This window comes from Delphinus delphis, chromosome 5 (genome assembly GCF_949987515.2).
Source record: "Delphinus delphis chromosome 5, mDelDel1.2, whole genome shotgun sequence".
Lineage (NCBI taxonomy): Eukaryota > Metazoa > Chordata > Mammalia > Artiodactyla > Delphinidae > Delphinus > Delphinus delphis.
In genome coordinates this window covers 17,905,694-17,920,583 of record NC_082687.1, presented here as the reverse complement: position 1 = coordinate 17,920,583, position 14,890 = coordinate 17,905,694, and the positions used below count along the sequence as shown (strand labels likewise).

General features: G+C 40.0%; 2 protein-coding genes across 6 annotated transcripts in view; one reads left to right on the top strand and one right to left on the bottom strand.

The window, feature by feature from the left end:
• LAMTOR3 (late endosomal/lysosomal adaptor, MAPK and MTOR activator 3) overlaps window positions 1-14,890 on the top strand; it is a 136,240-nt gene that overhangs the window by 21,588 nt on the left and 99,762 nt on the right. For 2 of the 5 annotated variants that reach the window (XM_060012033.1, XM_060012030.1), the window contains one exon: window positions 3,178-3,530. The exons of the other annotated variants lie outside the window; for them this stretch is intronic. In XM_060012033.1, coding sequence (XP_059868016.1) covers window positions 3,178-3,287 — 110 coding nt within the window. In that variant the 3' untranslated portion in view covers window positions 3,288-3,530. Of the gene's footprint in view, window positions 1-3,177; window positions 3,531-14,890 lie in introns of those variants that run through there. 5 annotated transcript variants of the gene reach the window in all.
• The window catches only part of DAPP1 (dual adaptor of phosphotyrosine and 3-phosphoinositides 1), a 57,307-nt gene that overhangs the window by 4,404 nt on the left and 38,013 nt on the right, over window positions 1-14,890 (bottom strand). The window contains exons 5-6 of the mRNA XM_060012027.1: window positions 2,562-2,609; window positions 1,111-1,173 (exon numbers count right to left, since the gene is read on the bottom strand). Of these exons, the coding sequence (XP_059868010.1) occupies window positions 1,111-1,173; window positions 2,562-2,609 (111 nt within the window). The remainder of the gene's footprint in view (window positions 1-1,110; window positions 1,174-2,561; window positions 2,610-14,890) is intronic.

Genomic DNA, 14,890 nt, shown 5'->3' with positions numbered 1-14,890 from the left:
AGAGATGAAATAATTTTAAATTTGTTTAATGAAATCGGCATGAGAAATGGACATATTTTTAATAAAGGGGGACACTGCTGCAAGAGACAGTTAATACTGTGGCAAGAAAACAATTCCATTGCCTTAGACGGAGGGAATGATGTCCTCAGGGAGCTAGAGGTTAGCCAGCCTGAGAGAGCCGTGTCTGGGATACACATCTCGTCTTTGCAAAAGAACACTGCTCATATCAGGAATCAAGAATTCACATCTCCAATCGTTTATAGGATGTTTCAGGTGCTCATAAAATTTCAGGGATTTTGAAGGCAGACATTTCATCTACAGGGCTCTTTTTTTTTTTTAACATCTTTATTGGAGTATAATTGCTTTACAGTGTTGTGTTATTTTCTGCTGTATAACAAAGTGAATCAGCTATACATATACATTTATCCCCATTTCTCCTCCCTCTTGCGTCTCCCTCCCACCCTCCCTATCCCAGCTCTCTAGGTGGACACAAAGCACTGAGCTGATCTACCTGTGCTATGCGGCTGCTTCCCACTAGCTATCTATTTTATGTTTGGTAGTGTATATATAACTCCATGCCACTCTCTCACTTCGTCCCAGCTTACCCTTCCCCCTCCCCATGTCCTCAAGTCCATTCTCTACATCTGCCTCTTTATTCCTGTCCTGCCCCTATGTTCTTCAGAACCACTTTTTTCTTTTTACATTCCATATGCATGTGTTAGCATATGGTATCTGTTTTTCTCTCTCTGACTTACTTCACTCTGTATGACAGACTCTAGGTCCATCCACCTCACTACAAATAACTCAATTTTGTTTCTTTTTATGGCTGAGTAATATTCCATTGTATATATGTGCCACATCTTTATCCATTCATCTGTCGATGGACACTTAGGTTGCTTCCATGTCCTGGCTATTGTAAATAGAGCTGCAATGAACATTGTGGTACATGACTCTTTTTGAATTATGGTTTTCTCAGGGTATATGCCCAGCAGTGGGATTGCTGGGTCTTATGGTAGTTCTATCTGTAGTTTTTTAAGGAACCTCTGTAGTGTTCTCCATAGTGGTACTGGGTTCACTTTTAAAGGGAAAATATATGACCATGTTTCTTACCATCTGGTCTTTGAAGTATTTCAGTTCATTTCTGTGCAAAGTGAACCACCTCGTTTTCCAGGTCTGAAAAAAAAAAATTAAAACATGTAGGTTTTGAATACAGGACCACAATATTTGAACTAGATAATTTCCTTTTGTTGTAAAAATACCTAAAAGATTAGATACAATAAGATATTCTTGTGGTGTTGTTTCTGAGGGAAAAACTTTCAAAATAAAACTTAAAATTTTAAAGTTTCAAATATTAAAATGATTCCATGCATTAAGCTCACAACGAAGGCAAAGATACCAACATTTTTAAACAAGTGAAAAGAAATAACCTATCATAAACATTCAAGGTGACTTATAACAAACTGCTGAAATTTCCATCTTAATAAGACTTAATAATCTTAATAAAACTCCATAATAAAAACAGATATCATTGTTCAGCACCTACTGAGGCTACACACTGTCCTTGGAGGTTTATATACATTATAGCCAATCCCCAAACATTGCCAAGTATTGGGTTGGCCGAAAAGTTCGTTCGGGGTTTTCTACTAGCCTATGGAAAAGCCCGAACGAACTTTTTGGCCAACCCAATATTATTATTCTTGTTTTACAAATAAGCAGATTGAGGTTTAGGAAGCTCAACCACATGCTATTCTAAACCTTGCCTAAGAGCTCCATGACCTTGGTGGAAAAACAGCAGTTACCCACTGCCTCTTTCTTATGTACTAACAGAACACTAATGATGTTGGGTGGCAATGTTCCCGGTTAAAAGAAGTAACTGGATTTAAACATAATGCTGTGAACATGAATACTTCCTCTCCTTAGGGAGCATCCAGTCCAGTAGGGACACAAATAACTAAATACTTAGGTTAAATTCAAGCAGGCCAGTATCCTTGAGAGGTTAAGTGTCCTGACTCTTAAAATGGGAAAGAACAGACACATTCCATGAAGGTCTTCTTGGCATGTGAAAATGGAATAGAGTAACTTTAAAGGTATAATCACATAAATAGAGGATACCCTCCCAACTAGTAAAGTCCTAAATTTTGTTTTCTTTGGGATTTTATAATATAGTTACATTCATGTTGGTGACGGGTCTTTTGGGGCCTACTGTTAGGTAAACATTGCATCCAATTTTGACTTCTTTTTTGTTAAAAAATCTTAAAAGGCCAAGATATGTGCTAGAGTTAACTTGCTACATTCATCCTCAATCATTGCATCAAAAGGATTATATGTTTTCTTGGGTATTAAATGTAGGCTATTCTCATACATTCGGCTTTGCCAAAGAATAGTCAAGTCATTTTCCAGAATTTTGACTAATATTGCCCATAAAGATGAACTCTGGAAACAGGTAAATACTATAACTGGGTCAAAATAAGTAGGTTCTGCTTTTTAAAAAGTCAAAATGAGGGTTGAGCCCCCATGACGTGCTCTCTTTCTTTGTGGCTGGCAGCAACGTGCTTCCTTACCTTGACGAGCCCCCCCTGTTTGGTGAGGTAACCTTCTTTGGTGCCCAGCTGAAAAAAGAACGAAACAAGTGAAGCCCAGAGCTATCACAACTTTATTTTTGTTTTTCTATTTCTGTCCTATTTTAAAATGAAACACAAGTTTGCCTTTGATCTTTAAGTAATTGCCTCTCAGTTTTCATCTAGGCACTTGAAAATCCTCCCTGTGTTGTGAGAGACTGTTTTCAGACCAGATCATCTGGTGTGATTCTGTAGCAACAGGCAACAATGGACAGATTCTCCTCTAACACGAGTTCGCAGTTTGCAAACAATCAGCCACATCATACCACTCATAAAAGTCGGCATTGGGCAAAGTGTGTGTGTGCATCCCAGCTGCTTGCATTGTTGGTGGGGTGTTATGCCCATAAATATGTCCACACACACTGACATGGGGTCAGTATCTGGGAAACCCTGGATTAAGAAGGATTTTAATCCTTCAAAGAAGGATTTCTGTACTTCCCGGAGTCTGTTTTATGCTAATGTGCTTCATGAATTGTAAAGAAGGAACATTAGAAATAGCATTTTCAACATTTATTTTATCATGTAATTCTCCTTTAAACCCCCTTTTATTTTTTTGCAGACAGCCTCTTGAGACCTATAGTCCATGGAACAGATTTTCATGAGTGCAGACTTATTTACACGGGATTCATCCAAAAGGGATTTGAAGTGAGAATGAGTCATTCCTTTTAACTCACTCATCATTAATTCCAGAGTGACAACATTACACACTTAGCTGGCACCTACAAAATGTAAGGAATGGTGGGGAACTGTGTGAATAGAAATTTGCATAAAACCAGGACCCTCAGATGAAAAATATTCTAAGTTCATAAATTTCCAAAGAAATTAAATTCCTGGTAAGATGTTATGTTCTAATATAATGTCATAATATATCTTATATTAGTAAGAAAAAAATGAATAAAAACTGGGAAATGACTTGTTGATGTCAATGTTTTTTTCCTGGGAGTTTCCCTGAGGGGAATTCTCCCTACCAAATAAAAAAAGGAGCAACAAAGAGAGTGAAAACTAGAAATAATATATGACCACTTCCTCTACAGTTCTATGGCATTTAAGTAAGGATGAACTTCCCAGGCGTTCATTTAAATAATGCTAAATAACATTGGAGAATTTGATATCAAATAATCAGCTTGATTTATTTTGACACTAAACAAAATTGAACTGACTGAATTGAGTTTGGGTATTATATTATGGAAATAGAAAAAAGTTAACATTTTGGATTATTGAGTCTGCAGAGGCAAAATAATTAAGGGTAAATTGTTTCATAGAAGAGGAGGAGGAGAGGCCACAACAGTGAGAGGCCTGGGTACCGCAAAAAAAAAAAAAAAAAAGCCTTGTGGAACTAGAGTAGGATTGGAGGTATGGGTGCAAACCCATGGTTAGATGCTAGATAGATAGATAAATAGATAGATAGATAGAACTAGAAAGAAATACAGACAGCAATATAGGTAAGTGTACATATGTATAGACATACATATTTTCCCTAGCTCTGTTCGCAGAGTGGGCTGGGAGAGTGACATTCTGCTAATAATGCAATTGTAGCAACCAGATCTGGATTTCTAAAGTACTACTCTCCAGAAATAGCTAATTGTAGAGCTGGATACAAGAAAAGTACAAGATAAGCCTGGAACACTTTGCTGTACCAGAAATTAAGAAAATTCTCAAAGAATTATGAGGTTGTATGGATACAAAAAGTCATGTGGAAATAGCTCTTACTGGCCAAAACTGGGGAAATTTGAGGGATGAAAATAAATAATAACAGTCATGATTAGAACCCATAATATAAAAACAATTGGATAAATTCAAAGAATAAAAAGCTTTTCTTTTCAGTAGAATGACAATCAATAAATGTAAAAGAAATAAGACAACCACAGAATCACCCCTTGGCAACAATCACAGTAATAATTAAAGCAGCCAAGAAACATCAATGGATGATAAAATTGGTGGATGCAAGTTTAATGAGGAACAGGATACCTACTTAGTCTCAAATAATCTCCCCCCAAAATATTCATTAATGACAAAGGGAATAAGGTGACTTCAGAGTGAAAAACCTGGCAGACACCGATTAATCAAGTCATCAAACACACTGGAATAAGACAAATTGAAATCGTGTTCCACTTGACAGGATGCAGTGAGACATGCAGAGCATCACTTTTGTGGTATTTCTACCAAAAAATGCAAAACCCGAATCTAATCACAAGGTTACAGCTGATAAGTTAAAGTTGGGGAACAGTTCTCAAAAGAATTAGCCTTTAGTATTCAGAAGTGTCAAAGTCACAATATCAAGGAAAAACTGAGGAAGCGTTCCAGAGTGAAGAATACTCAAGAGGCAGGACAAATAAAAGCAACTTGTGATCTTGGATTGGATCCTTTTGCTCTAAAGGGCCTTACTGGGAAAACTGGTGACGCCTAAATGAGATCTGTGGATGGGACCATGGTGCTGTATCAATGTGAGTTTCCTCATTTGAATGGCTCCGTGTGGTCATGAGGCAAATGTCCTTGCATGTAGGGAATACACACTGAAGTACTGGGGTGATGGCATCATGCAGGCAATTTACTTTCTTTGTATTGTTCTTTCAATTTTTCTATAACTTTGCAGTTATTGAAAATAAAAAAATAGCATGTAAAATATAATAGAGAATTAACAAAATAAATTATGATATATCCAAATAATGAAATGTTAAGGAATTTGTTTTAATTATGTTTTAGAAGACTATGTAGTGACGTGGAAGATGTTCACAATATATAATTAATTAAACAAGCATATTATAACTCTACAGTGCAGAGTGGGGGAAGACGCCATAATGAAACTGGTTAGTCAATGTTGTCTTAATATTGTTGACAATTCTGTAAAGTTCCTTTTTATGAATATTTCTATTTAAGCCATTTCACCTTTGTTTTGAAATCCTTCCCATTTAAGGAGAAAATGTGACACTTGCTGAAAAGCTTGTAAGAAAATCTCTCTTCTGCCACCCCCTTTTTTTCCTTTTAAACCTTCTTTAAATGACAAATCTTCTAGGTTATTAAGGTTGTGAGTTTTTATTTTTGTTTGTTTTTAATGAGCATTTGTCTTTTAGAATAGGATTGGGTGATAATGTTTAAATGGACAAAACCAAACATGACTTTGTGCAGTTAACAAAATATATATATTTATTCAAGAAAAAGACTAGGATAGACACCAAAACTGTGAGAAGAGCTTCAAAGACAGAATACTGGAAAGGCCAGCATGCAAGGGAGGTGTCTAAGAAGAGGAACTGTAAAATGTGCTGAAAAGATAACATAATAAAGACAGAAAGAGGTTGCAGGAGCAAAGGAAACAGAATTTTTAGAGGAAGAGAGTTCTTAAAAATGTCAAATACCACAAAAGGGAAGCTAAGGAAGCTAATGAGCTAACGTTTGAGATAGGCTCTGGTCTATGTCAAGCACTTGACGTATATTACCTCCCGTAAACTCTACTAACAAAACTAACTGGTGGTTTGCAGTCCCCAGGTCCAAAACTACACCTCTTTCCCATCCCCCATTCCTCCACAATCTCAGCCATCTCAGTAAACAGCAGTATTTACTCCGTTGCTCTTTCCTTCGCACAGTACATTCAATCCATCAGTAAGTCTTGTTTCTTCTACATTTGAAACACATCGTGAAGCTGACCAGTTCTTATGGCTTCCTCCTGTTCTAACTACTATTCTTACTCCCCTCTCTGGTTTCAACTACCACAGTCTCTCACCGGGACGGTTGTCACAGCCTCCTAACTGGTCTCCTTGCCTCCAACTTTTCCCCGACTCCATTTTCAACTTAGTAGTGAAAATTATCTTTTTAAAAAATTTAAAACTTAAACAAATTTTGTAACTCAAACTCCCATGATTTATTTTATCAATGCTTAGAAAAAAAATTAATTCTCTACTTTATCCTACAAGGCCTTTCGTGTTGTGTAAGGAAAGGACAATTAGCATTTTGGGTAATTCTTCATCATGTGTTGTGGGATATTTAGCCTCCATGACCCCTGCCCATTGTTGGACAATTCTCCAGGGGTCTCTTTTGTTTCTCCATGTCTTACGAGCAAGGCACCGATAGCCCTTTGTCCCACATCAATTTTTAAAGCATATTTGTATAGCAGACAGCCTGAAAAGGTAGAAATAGCGCTCCCTTCAGAGGAAAAGACAGACATGCAGAAGCCTTTTGTGTCTTTCAACACCTGTGAAACTGTGGCAGGCGAACTTGTTAGCTGGCAAGAAGGGTAAAGTCCCAGACCCTTCACAGCTCCAGACACCCACTAATGTTGGCAGTGCTCCAGAGCATTGTGACAACTGAAATGCTCATAAATTTCCAAACACTCAGCTGGGTGGCACTGCGCTTTGAGAACTCCATTGGCTACATGATCTGACTCTCATCACCCCAATAATCTCATCTCCTACCACTTTCCCTCTAGCTCACTCCATGCCAGTTGCTAGATCTTCTTACTAGTCTTTAAACGGCCTCAATTTAGTTCCCACCTCGAGGCTTTTGTCCTGATCTCTGCCTGCAACGCTCTTCTACATCCTGACCTGAGTCATTCCTTCCCTTCTGTGAAGCCTCTGCTCTAATGTCACCTCCTCCTAGAGGCCTCCCTTGCTTCCCTCTCCTACCCTTATCCTACTTTTTCTTTTTATGACCTATTAGTATCTGGGTTTATAATATTCTGTTGATGATTGTCTGTGTTCCCCCTACTACAGTGTGAGCTCAGTGAGGGCAGAACCTTTACCTAATTTATTCCCAACTCTCCAGTGCTTAAAACAGTCCTGGGTGCACTGTAGGCACTTTTAAAAAAGTTTGTTAAATAAATGAATCAGTTAAATTTCATCCTATCTCAGAAGCACGATCCTACGTTGTGTATAAAATATATAAATTGTAATTTCCCCAAATGTGGTTGCCAAAGGATGGTAAACAGTTTTGCAGAAACATCTACATTTCTGGGCAATAAGACACCTAGTTTCATTTTCACTTCAAGCAAGTTCTTTTTCCTGTAAATAGCACTTAATCCTCTTCCTCCACTGCCAGAGCTTGTGCAAGAACCCCATCCCCAAAGGAGAAGGCAGATGTCTAGAAGCCCTCAGAGCTCTCAGGTTGGGGTGGAGGGGCAGTATCATAGGTGCATGGGAGTAATCAATCAAGGCTGTGAACTCTTGTGCTCAGCAAGGGACAAGAGCTTCTAATCAGACTAGAACTGGTTCCCCAGCAGGCTGGTCCAGTTACCAATCATTCCTTAGTGAGGAATAGTGTGACTGCAAAATCCACTAGAAAACCTTTAGCGTTTGCTGTCTATATCAATACACAATAAATGCATGGACCTCTCATTATACAGTGTGAGTGCAGACATTTTCAACTATCCACTCATCACTGTTTTAAAAACTCCATTATACAGAACCTTTTGTGTATATTCATATTTGAAGGTGAATCCATCTGATACCTGGAGCGAGCAAAGAAGGTAAGCAATAAGACTTGCAGAATTTGATCTCAAGAGGGCTGTATCTACCTAAGTATGCTGTGTTTCATGCTTACACCAGCTCCACAAATTAGGTCTTATCTGCATTTTACTGTTGAAAAATGATGCACGTAGTAGGGTATGGTTCGATTGACCTTGAGTGGAGATCTTTAGGGGAAGGTAACAGATGAGAATGTAAACTTTAACTGAGAGTACAAATGAAAACGCTGCTAAAGTGATCGGGGGTGGGGTAAGGATCGTAAAGAGGAAGGTTAGGAAGAGTCCCGTCAACGGGAAAACAAAGAATTGGTTAGAGGGTAGATCTTAATGTGTTCTTTGGTCTGTTTTGACGTGAGACTATTTGTTGTCTTGCTTTCCTAAATTTCTCTAGTTCTGAGGTCTTATACTTGCCCTTCTAACTCTAACAAAGCTAAAACATCTTTCTCAACCAATTTCCAGAATTTTTATTTTTGAGTAGATGTAGCATAGTAACAATGTAATATGTCAGGAACCTGGCTAGGCTATAAAGCTATGAAGACAGGCAATGATTTCTGTCCCGCGAAGTGTCAGGCTCCTGGAGAGGGCAGACAGCGTGCAGGTAGTCAGCCCCTAGTATGATGATTCCAGGATAAAGGTGAGCCCAGGGTGCACAGAGGAGGGGCATTTTAGAGGAAGCTAAGAGGGATCCAAAAAGGCTTCCTGGAAGAGGCTGATCCCGGATGCAAGTCTGTAAGGATGAGGGGACAGTAGCAGTGTTGGCAGCATTTCTGATGCAGGGAGGGGAAGAGGAGAACAGTTGTGGAGAGAGGTGGGGTCCATAGCGTGAGTGTAGGAGGAGCATGAGGTCAGGCCAGAGGGGTGAGCAGGTTCCAGGCGGATGAAGACAGTGGGCACCACCGAAGGATGTTAAGCAGGGAGGTCACATGGTAAACCTACTTCTTAGGAGAGATGCCTCTGCTGGCGGGGTTGAGAAAGTACCGCAAAGACAAAAAGGTCACGTGTGTTTTAACATAATTTGTAACTGAACATCTTCAAGCATCATGGTTGCTGTCTAGAACTAGGTCTTGAGATTTCATTTGGCTGTTGTCCCCTTTATCATCGGCACACATGCAGATGTCTTATACCAAAGCATGTAGCCAACGAGGAAGAGGGAAAGAATAGGGGAGCGCTGCGCATGATGAAGGGAAAAGGGTGCTGGAGAAGAATCTTTGCAGGGTCACAGCTCCCAGAACAAACGTAAACGGACTGAGGAGAACAATGAAAGTCCCAGATACACTGAAACTGAACAGTGGCTCACACGTTGCAAAGAAATGCAAGTGCCTTCTGTCCGTACCCTTCATTCAGTGAAGGAAGAAAAGGCCAGGGAAAAATAACATCCTGAGAGATTGCAGCCAAGGTGGAGAATCTTTTTCTTCCATAGAAGGTTGAAATGTAAAAGAAGATTTTTCTATTCTTAATTTAAGAAATTTGTAGAATAACAGTTTAGCCAACTGTGTGACCATAAACATCTCTGGCCCATTCTACCACGAACTTCTTTGGTGAACTAAGGCCGGGATTTAAGTGCCATTTCCGAGGTCTTTAAAATCCTATCACTGAAGGGAGACCTTCAAGATGGTGAACAGGTAAGACGTGGAGATCACCTTCCTCCCCACAAATACATCAGAAATACATCTACACGTGGAACAACTCCTACAGAACACCTACTGAAGGCTGGCAGAAGACCTCAGACCTCCCAAAAGGCAAGAAACTCCCCACGTACCTGGGTAGGGCAAAAGAAAAGAGAAAAAACAGAGACAAAAGGATAGGGACGGGACCTGCACCAGTGGGAGGGAGCTGTGAAGGAGGAAAGGTTTCCACGCACTAGAAGCCCCTTCGCGGGCGGAGACTGCAGGTGGCGGAGGGGTGGAGCTTCGAGGCCGCGGAGGAGAGCGCGGCAACAGGGGTGCGGAGGGCAAAGCGGGGAGATTCCTGCACAGAGGATCGGTGCTGACCAGCACTCACCAACCCGAGAGGCTTGTCTGCTCACCCGCTGGGGCGGGCGGGGCTGGGAGCTGAGGCTCGGGCTTTGGTAGGAGCGCAGGGAGAGGACTGGGGTTGGCAGCGTGAACACAGCCTGCGGGGGGTTAGTGCGCCACGGCTAGCCGGGAGGGAGTCTGGGGAAAGGTCTGGAGCTGCCGAAGAGGCAAGAGACCATTGTTTCAGGTGCGCAAGGAGAGGGGATTAAGAGCGACGCCTAAATAAGCTCCAGAGATAGGCGCGAGCCGCGGCTAAAAGCGCGGACCCCAGAGACGGGCATGAGACGCTAAGGCTGCTGCTGCCGCCACCAAGAAGCCTGTGTGCGAGCACAGGTCACTATCCACACCCCGCTTCCGGGGAGCCTGTGCAGCCCGCACTGCCAGGGTCCCGGGATCCAGGGACAACTCACCCGGGAGAACGCACGTCGCGCCTCAGGCTAGCGCAACGTCACGCCGGCCTCTGCCGCCGCAGGCCCGCCCCGCACTCCGTGCCCCTCCCTCCCCCTGGCCTGAGTGAGCCAGAGCCCCCAAATCAGCGGCTCCTTTAACCCCGTCCTGTCTGAGCGAAGAACAGACGCCTTACGGCGACCTACACGCAGAGGCGGGGCCAAATCCAAAGCTGAGCCCCTGGGAGCTGTGAGAACAAAGAATAGAAAGGGAAATCTCTCCCGGCAGCCTCAGAAGCAGCGGATTAGAGCTCCACAATAAACTTGATGTACCCTGCATCAGTGGAATACCTGAATAGACAACGAATCATCCCAAATTGAGGCTGGGAATTTGGGGAGCAAGCATATATATATATATTTTTTTCCTTTTTTCTCTTTTTGTGAGTGTGTATGTGTATGCTTCTGTGTGTGATTTTGTCTGTATAGCTTTGCTTTCACCATTTGTCCTAGAGTTCTGTCTGTTTTTTGTTAGTTTTTTTTTTTTTTTAGTATAGTTCTCAGCACTTGTTATCATTGGTGTTATCGTTGTTATCATTTGTTTTTTTGTTTGGTTGCTCTCTTCTCTCTTTTTTCTTTTTAATAATTATTTTTTATTTTGATAACTGTATTTTATTGTTTTTTCTTTCTTTATCTCTTTTTCTCACCCCTTTTCTTCTGAGCCATGTGGCTGACAGGGTCTTAGGGCTCCAGCCGGTTGTCAGGCCTGTGCCTCTGAGGTGGGAGAGTGGAGTTCAGGACATTGGTCCACCATAGACCTCCCAGGTCCACATAATATCAAATGATGAAAGCTCTCCCAGAGATCTCCATCTCAATGCTAAGACCCAGCTCCACTCAACAACCAGCAAGCTACAGTGCTGGACACCCTATGCCAAACAACTAGCAAGACAGGAACACAACCCCACGCATTAGCAGAGAGGCTGCCTAAAATCATAAAAACGTCACAGATACCCCAAAACACACCACCGGACATGGACCTGCCAACCAGAAAGACAAGATCCAGCCTCATTCACCAGAACACAGGCACCAATCCCCTCTACCAGGAAGCCTACACAACCAACTGAACCAATCTTAGCCACTGGGGGCAGACACCAAAAACAACAGGAACTACGAACCTGCAGCCTGCGAAAAGGACACGCCAAACACAGTAACTTAAGCAAAATGAGAAGACAGAGGAACACACAGCAGATGAAGGAGCAAGATAAAAACCCACCAAACCAAACAAATGAAGAGGAAATAGGCAGTCTACCTGAAAAAGAATTCAGAGTAATGATAGTAAAGATGATCCAAAATCTTGGAAATAGAATGGAGAAAATACAAGAAACATTTAACAAGGACCTAGAAGAACTAAAGAGCAAACAAACAATGATGAACAACACAATAAATGAGATTAAAAATTCTCAAGAAGGACTCAATAGCAGAATAACTGAGGCAGAAGAACGGATAAGTGACCTGGAACATAAAATAGTGGAAATAACTACTGCAGAGAAGAATAAAGAAAAAAGAATGAAAAGAATTGAGGACAGTCTCAGAGACCTCTGGGACAACATTAAATGCACCAACATTTGAATTATAGGGGTCCCAGAAGAAGAGAAAAAGAAAGGGACTGAGAAAATATTTGAAGAGATTATAGTTGAAAACTTCCCTAATATGGGGAAGGAAATAGTCAATCAAGTCTAGGAAGCACAGAGTCCATACAGGATAAATCTGAGGAGAAACACGCCAAGATACATATTAGTCAAACTATCAAAAATTAAATACAAAGAAAAAATATTAAAAGCAACAAGGGAAAAACAACAAATAACATACAAGGGAATCCCCATAAGGTTAACAGCTGATCTTTCAGCAGAAACTCTGCAAGCCAGAAGGGAGTGGCAGGACATATTTAAAGGGATGAAAGGGAAAAACCTAAAACCAATATTACTATACCCAGCAAGGATTTCATTCAAATTCGACAGAGAAATTAAAACCTTTACAGACAAGCAAAAGCTAAGAGAATTCAACACCACCAAACTAGCTTTACAACAAATGCTAAAGGAACTTCTCCAGGCAGGAAACACAAGAGAGAGAAAGGACCTACAATAACAAACCCAAAACAATTAAGAAAATGGTAATAGAAACGTACATATCAATAATTACCTTAAATGTAAATGGATTAAATGCTCCAACCAAAAGACATACAGTGGCTGAATGGATACAAAAACAAGATCCGTATATATGCTATCTACAAGAGACCCACTTCAGACCAAGGGACTCAAACAGACTGAAAGTGAGGGCATGGAAAAAGATATTACATGCAAATGGAAATCAAAAGAAAGCTGGAGTAGCTATTCTCATAAAGTCACACAAAATAGACTTTAAAATAAAGACTATTAAAAGAGACAAAGAAGGACACTACATAATGATCAAGGGATCAATCCAAGAAGAAGATATAACCATTGTAAATATTTATGCACCCAACATAGGAGTACCTCAGTACTTAAGGCTAATGTTAACAGCCATAAGAGGGGAAATCGACAATAACACAATCATAGTAGGGACTTTAACACCCCACTTTCACCAATGGACAGATCATCCAAAATGAAAATAAATAAGGAAAAACAAGCTTTAAATGATACATTAAACAAGATGGACTTAATTGATATTTATAGGACATTCCATCCAAAAACAACAGAATACACATTCTTCTCAAGTGCTCATGGAACATTCTCCAGGATACATCAGATTTTGGGTTACAAATCAAGCCTTTGTAAATTTAAGAAAATTGAAATCGTATCAAGTATCTTTTCCAACCACAATGCTAAGAGACTAGATATCAGTTACAGGAAAAAAATGTGTAAAAATACAACCACATGGAGGCTAAACAGTACACTACTTAATAAGAGTTAGAGATCACTGAAGAAATCAAAGAGGAAATCAAAAAATACCTAGAAACAAATGACAATGGAGACACGATGACCCAAAACCTATGGGATGCAGCAAAACCAATTCTAAGAGGGAAGTTTACAGCAATACAATCCTACCTCAAGAAACAAGAAACATCTCAAATAAACGATGTAAACTTACACCTAAAGCAATTAGAGAAACAAGAACAAAAAACCCCCACAGTTAGCAGAAAGAAAGAAATCATAAAGATCAGATCAGAACTAAATGAAAAAGAAATGAAGGAAACAACAGCAGAGATCAATAAAACTAAAAGCTGGTTCTTTGAGAAGATAAACAAAATTGATAAACCACTAGCCAGACTCATGAAGAAAAAAAGGGAGAAGACTCAAATCAATAGAATTAGAAATGAAAAAGGAGAAGTAACAACTGAAACTGCAGAAACACAAAGGATCATGAGAGATTACTACTGTATGCCAATAAAATGGACAATGTGGAAGAAATGGAAAACTCTTAGAAAAGCACAACCTTTCAAGACTGAACCAGGAAGAAATAGCAAATATGAACAAACCAATCACAAGTACTGAAATTGAAACTGTGATTTAAAATCTTCCTATAAACAAAAGCCTAGGACCAGATGGCTTCTCAGGCGAATTCTATCAAACATTTAGAGAAGAGGTAACACTTATCCTTCTCAAACTCTTACAAAATATAGCAGAGGGAAGAACACTCCTAAACTCATTCTACGAGGCCACCATCACCCTGATACCAAAACCAGACAAAGATGTCGAAAGAAAGAAAACTACAGGCCAATATCACTGATGAACATAGATGCAAAAATCCTCAACAAAATACTAGCAAACAGAATCCAACAGCACATTAAAACGATCATACACCAGGATCAAGTGGAGTTTATCCCAGGAATGCAAGGATTCTTCAATATACACAAATCAATCAACGTGATACACCATATTAACAAATTGAAGGACAAAACCATATGATCACCTCAATAGATGCAGAGAAAGCTTTTGACAAAATTCAACACCCATTTATGATCAAAACCCTCCTGAAAGTAGGCATAGAGGGCACTTACCTCAACATAATAAAGGCCATATATGACAAACCCACAACCAACATCTTTCTCAATGGTGAAAAACTGAAACCATTTCCAGTAAGATCAGGAACAAGACAAGGTTTCCCACTCTCACCACTCTTATTCAACAGAGTTTTGGAAGTTTTAGCCACAGCAGAGAAGAAAAAGAAATAAAAGGAATCCAAATCAGAAAAGAAGAAGTAAAGCTGTCACTGTTTGCAGATGACATGATACTATATATAGAGAATCCTAAAGATGCTACCAGGAAACCACTAGAGCTAATCAATGAATTCAGTAAAGTAGCAGGATACAAAATTAATGCACAGAAATCTCTGGCACTCCTATATACTAATGATGAAAAATCTGAAAGAGAAATTAAGGAAACA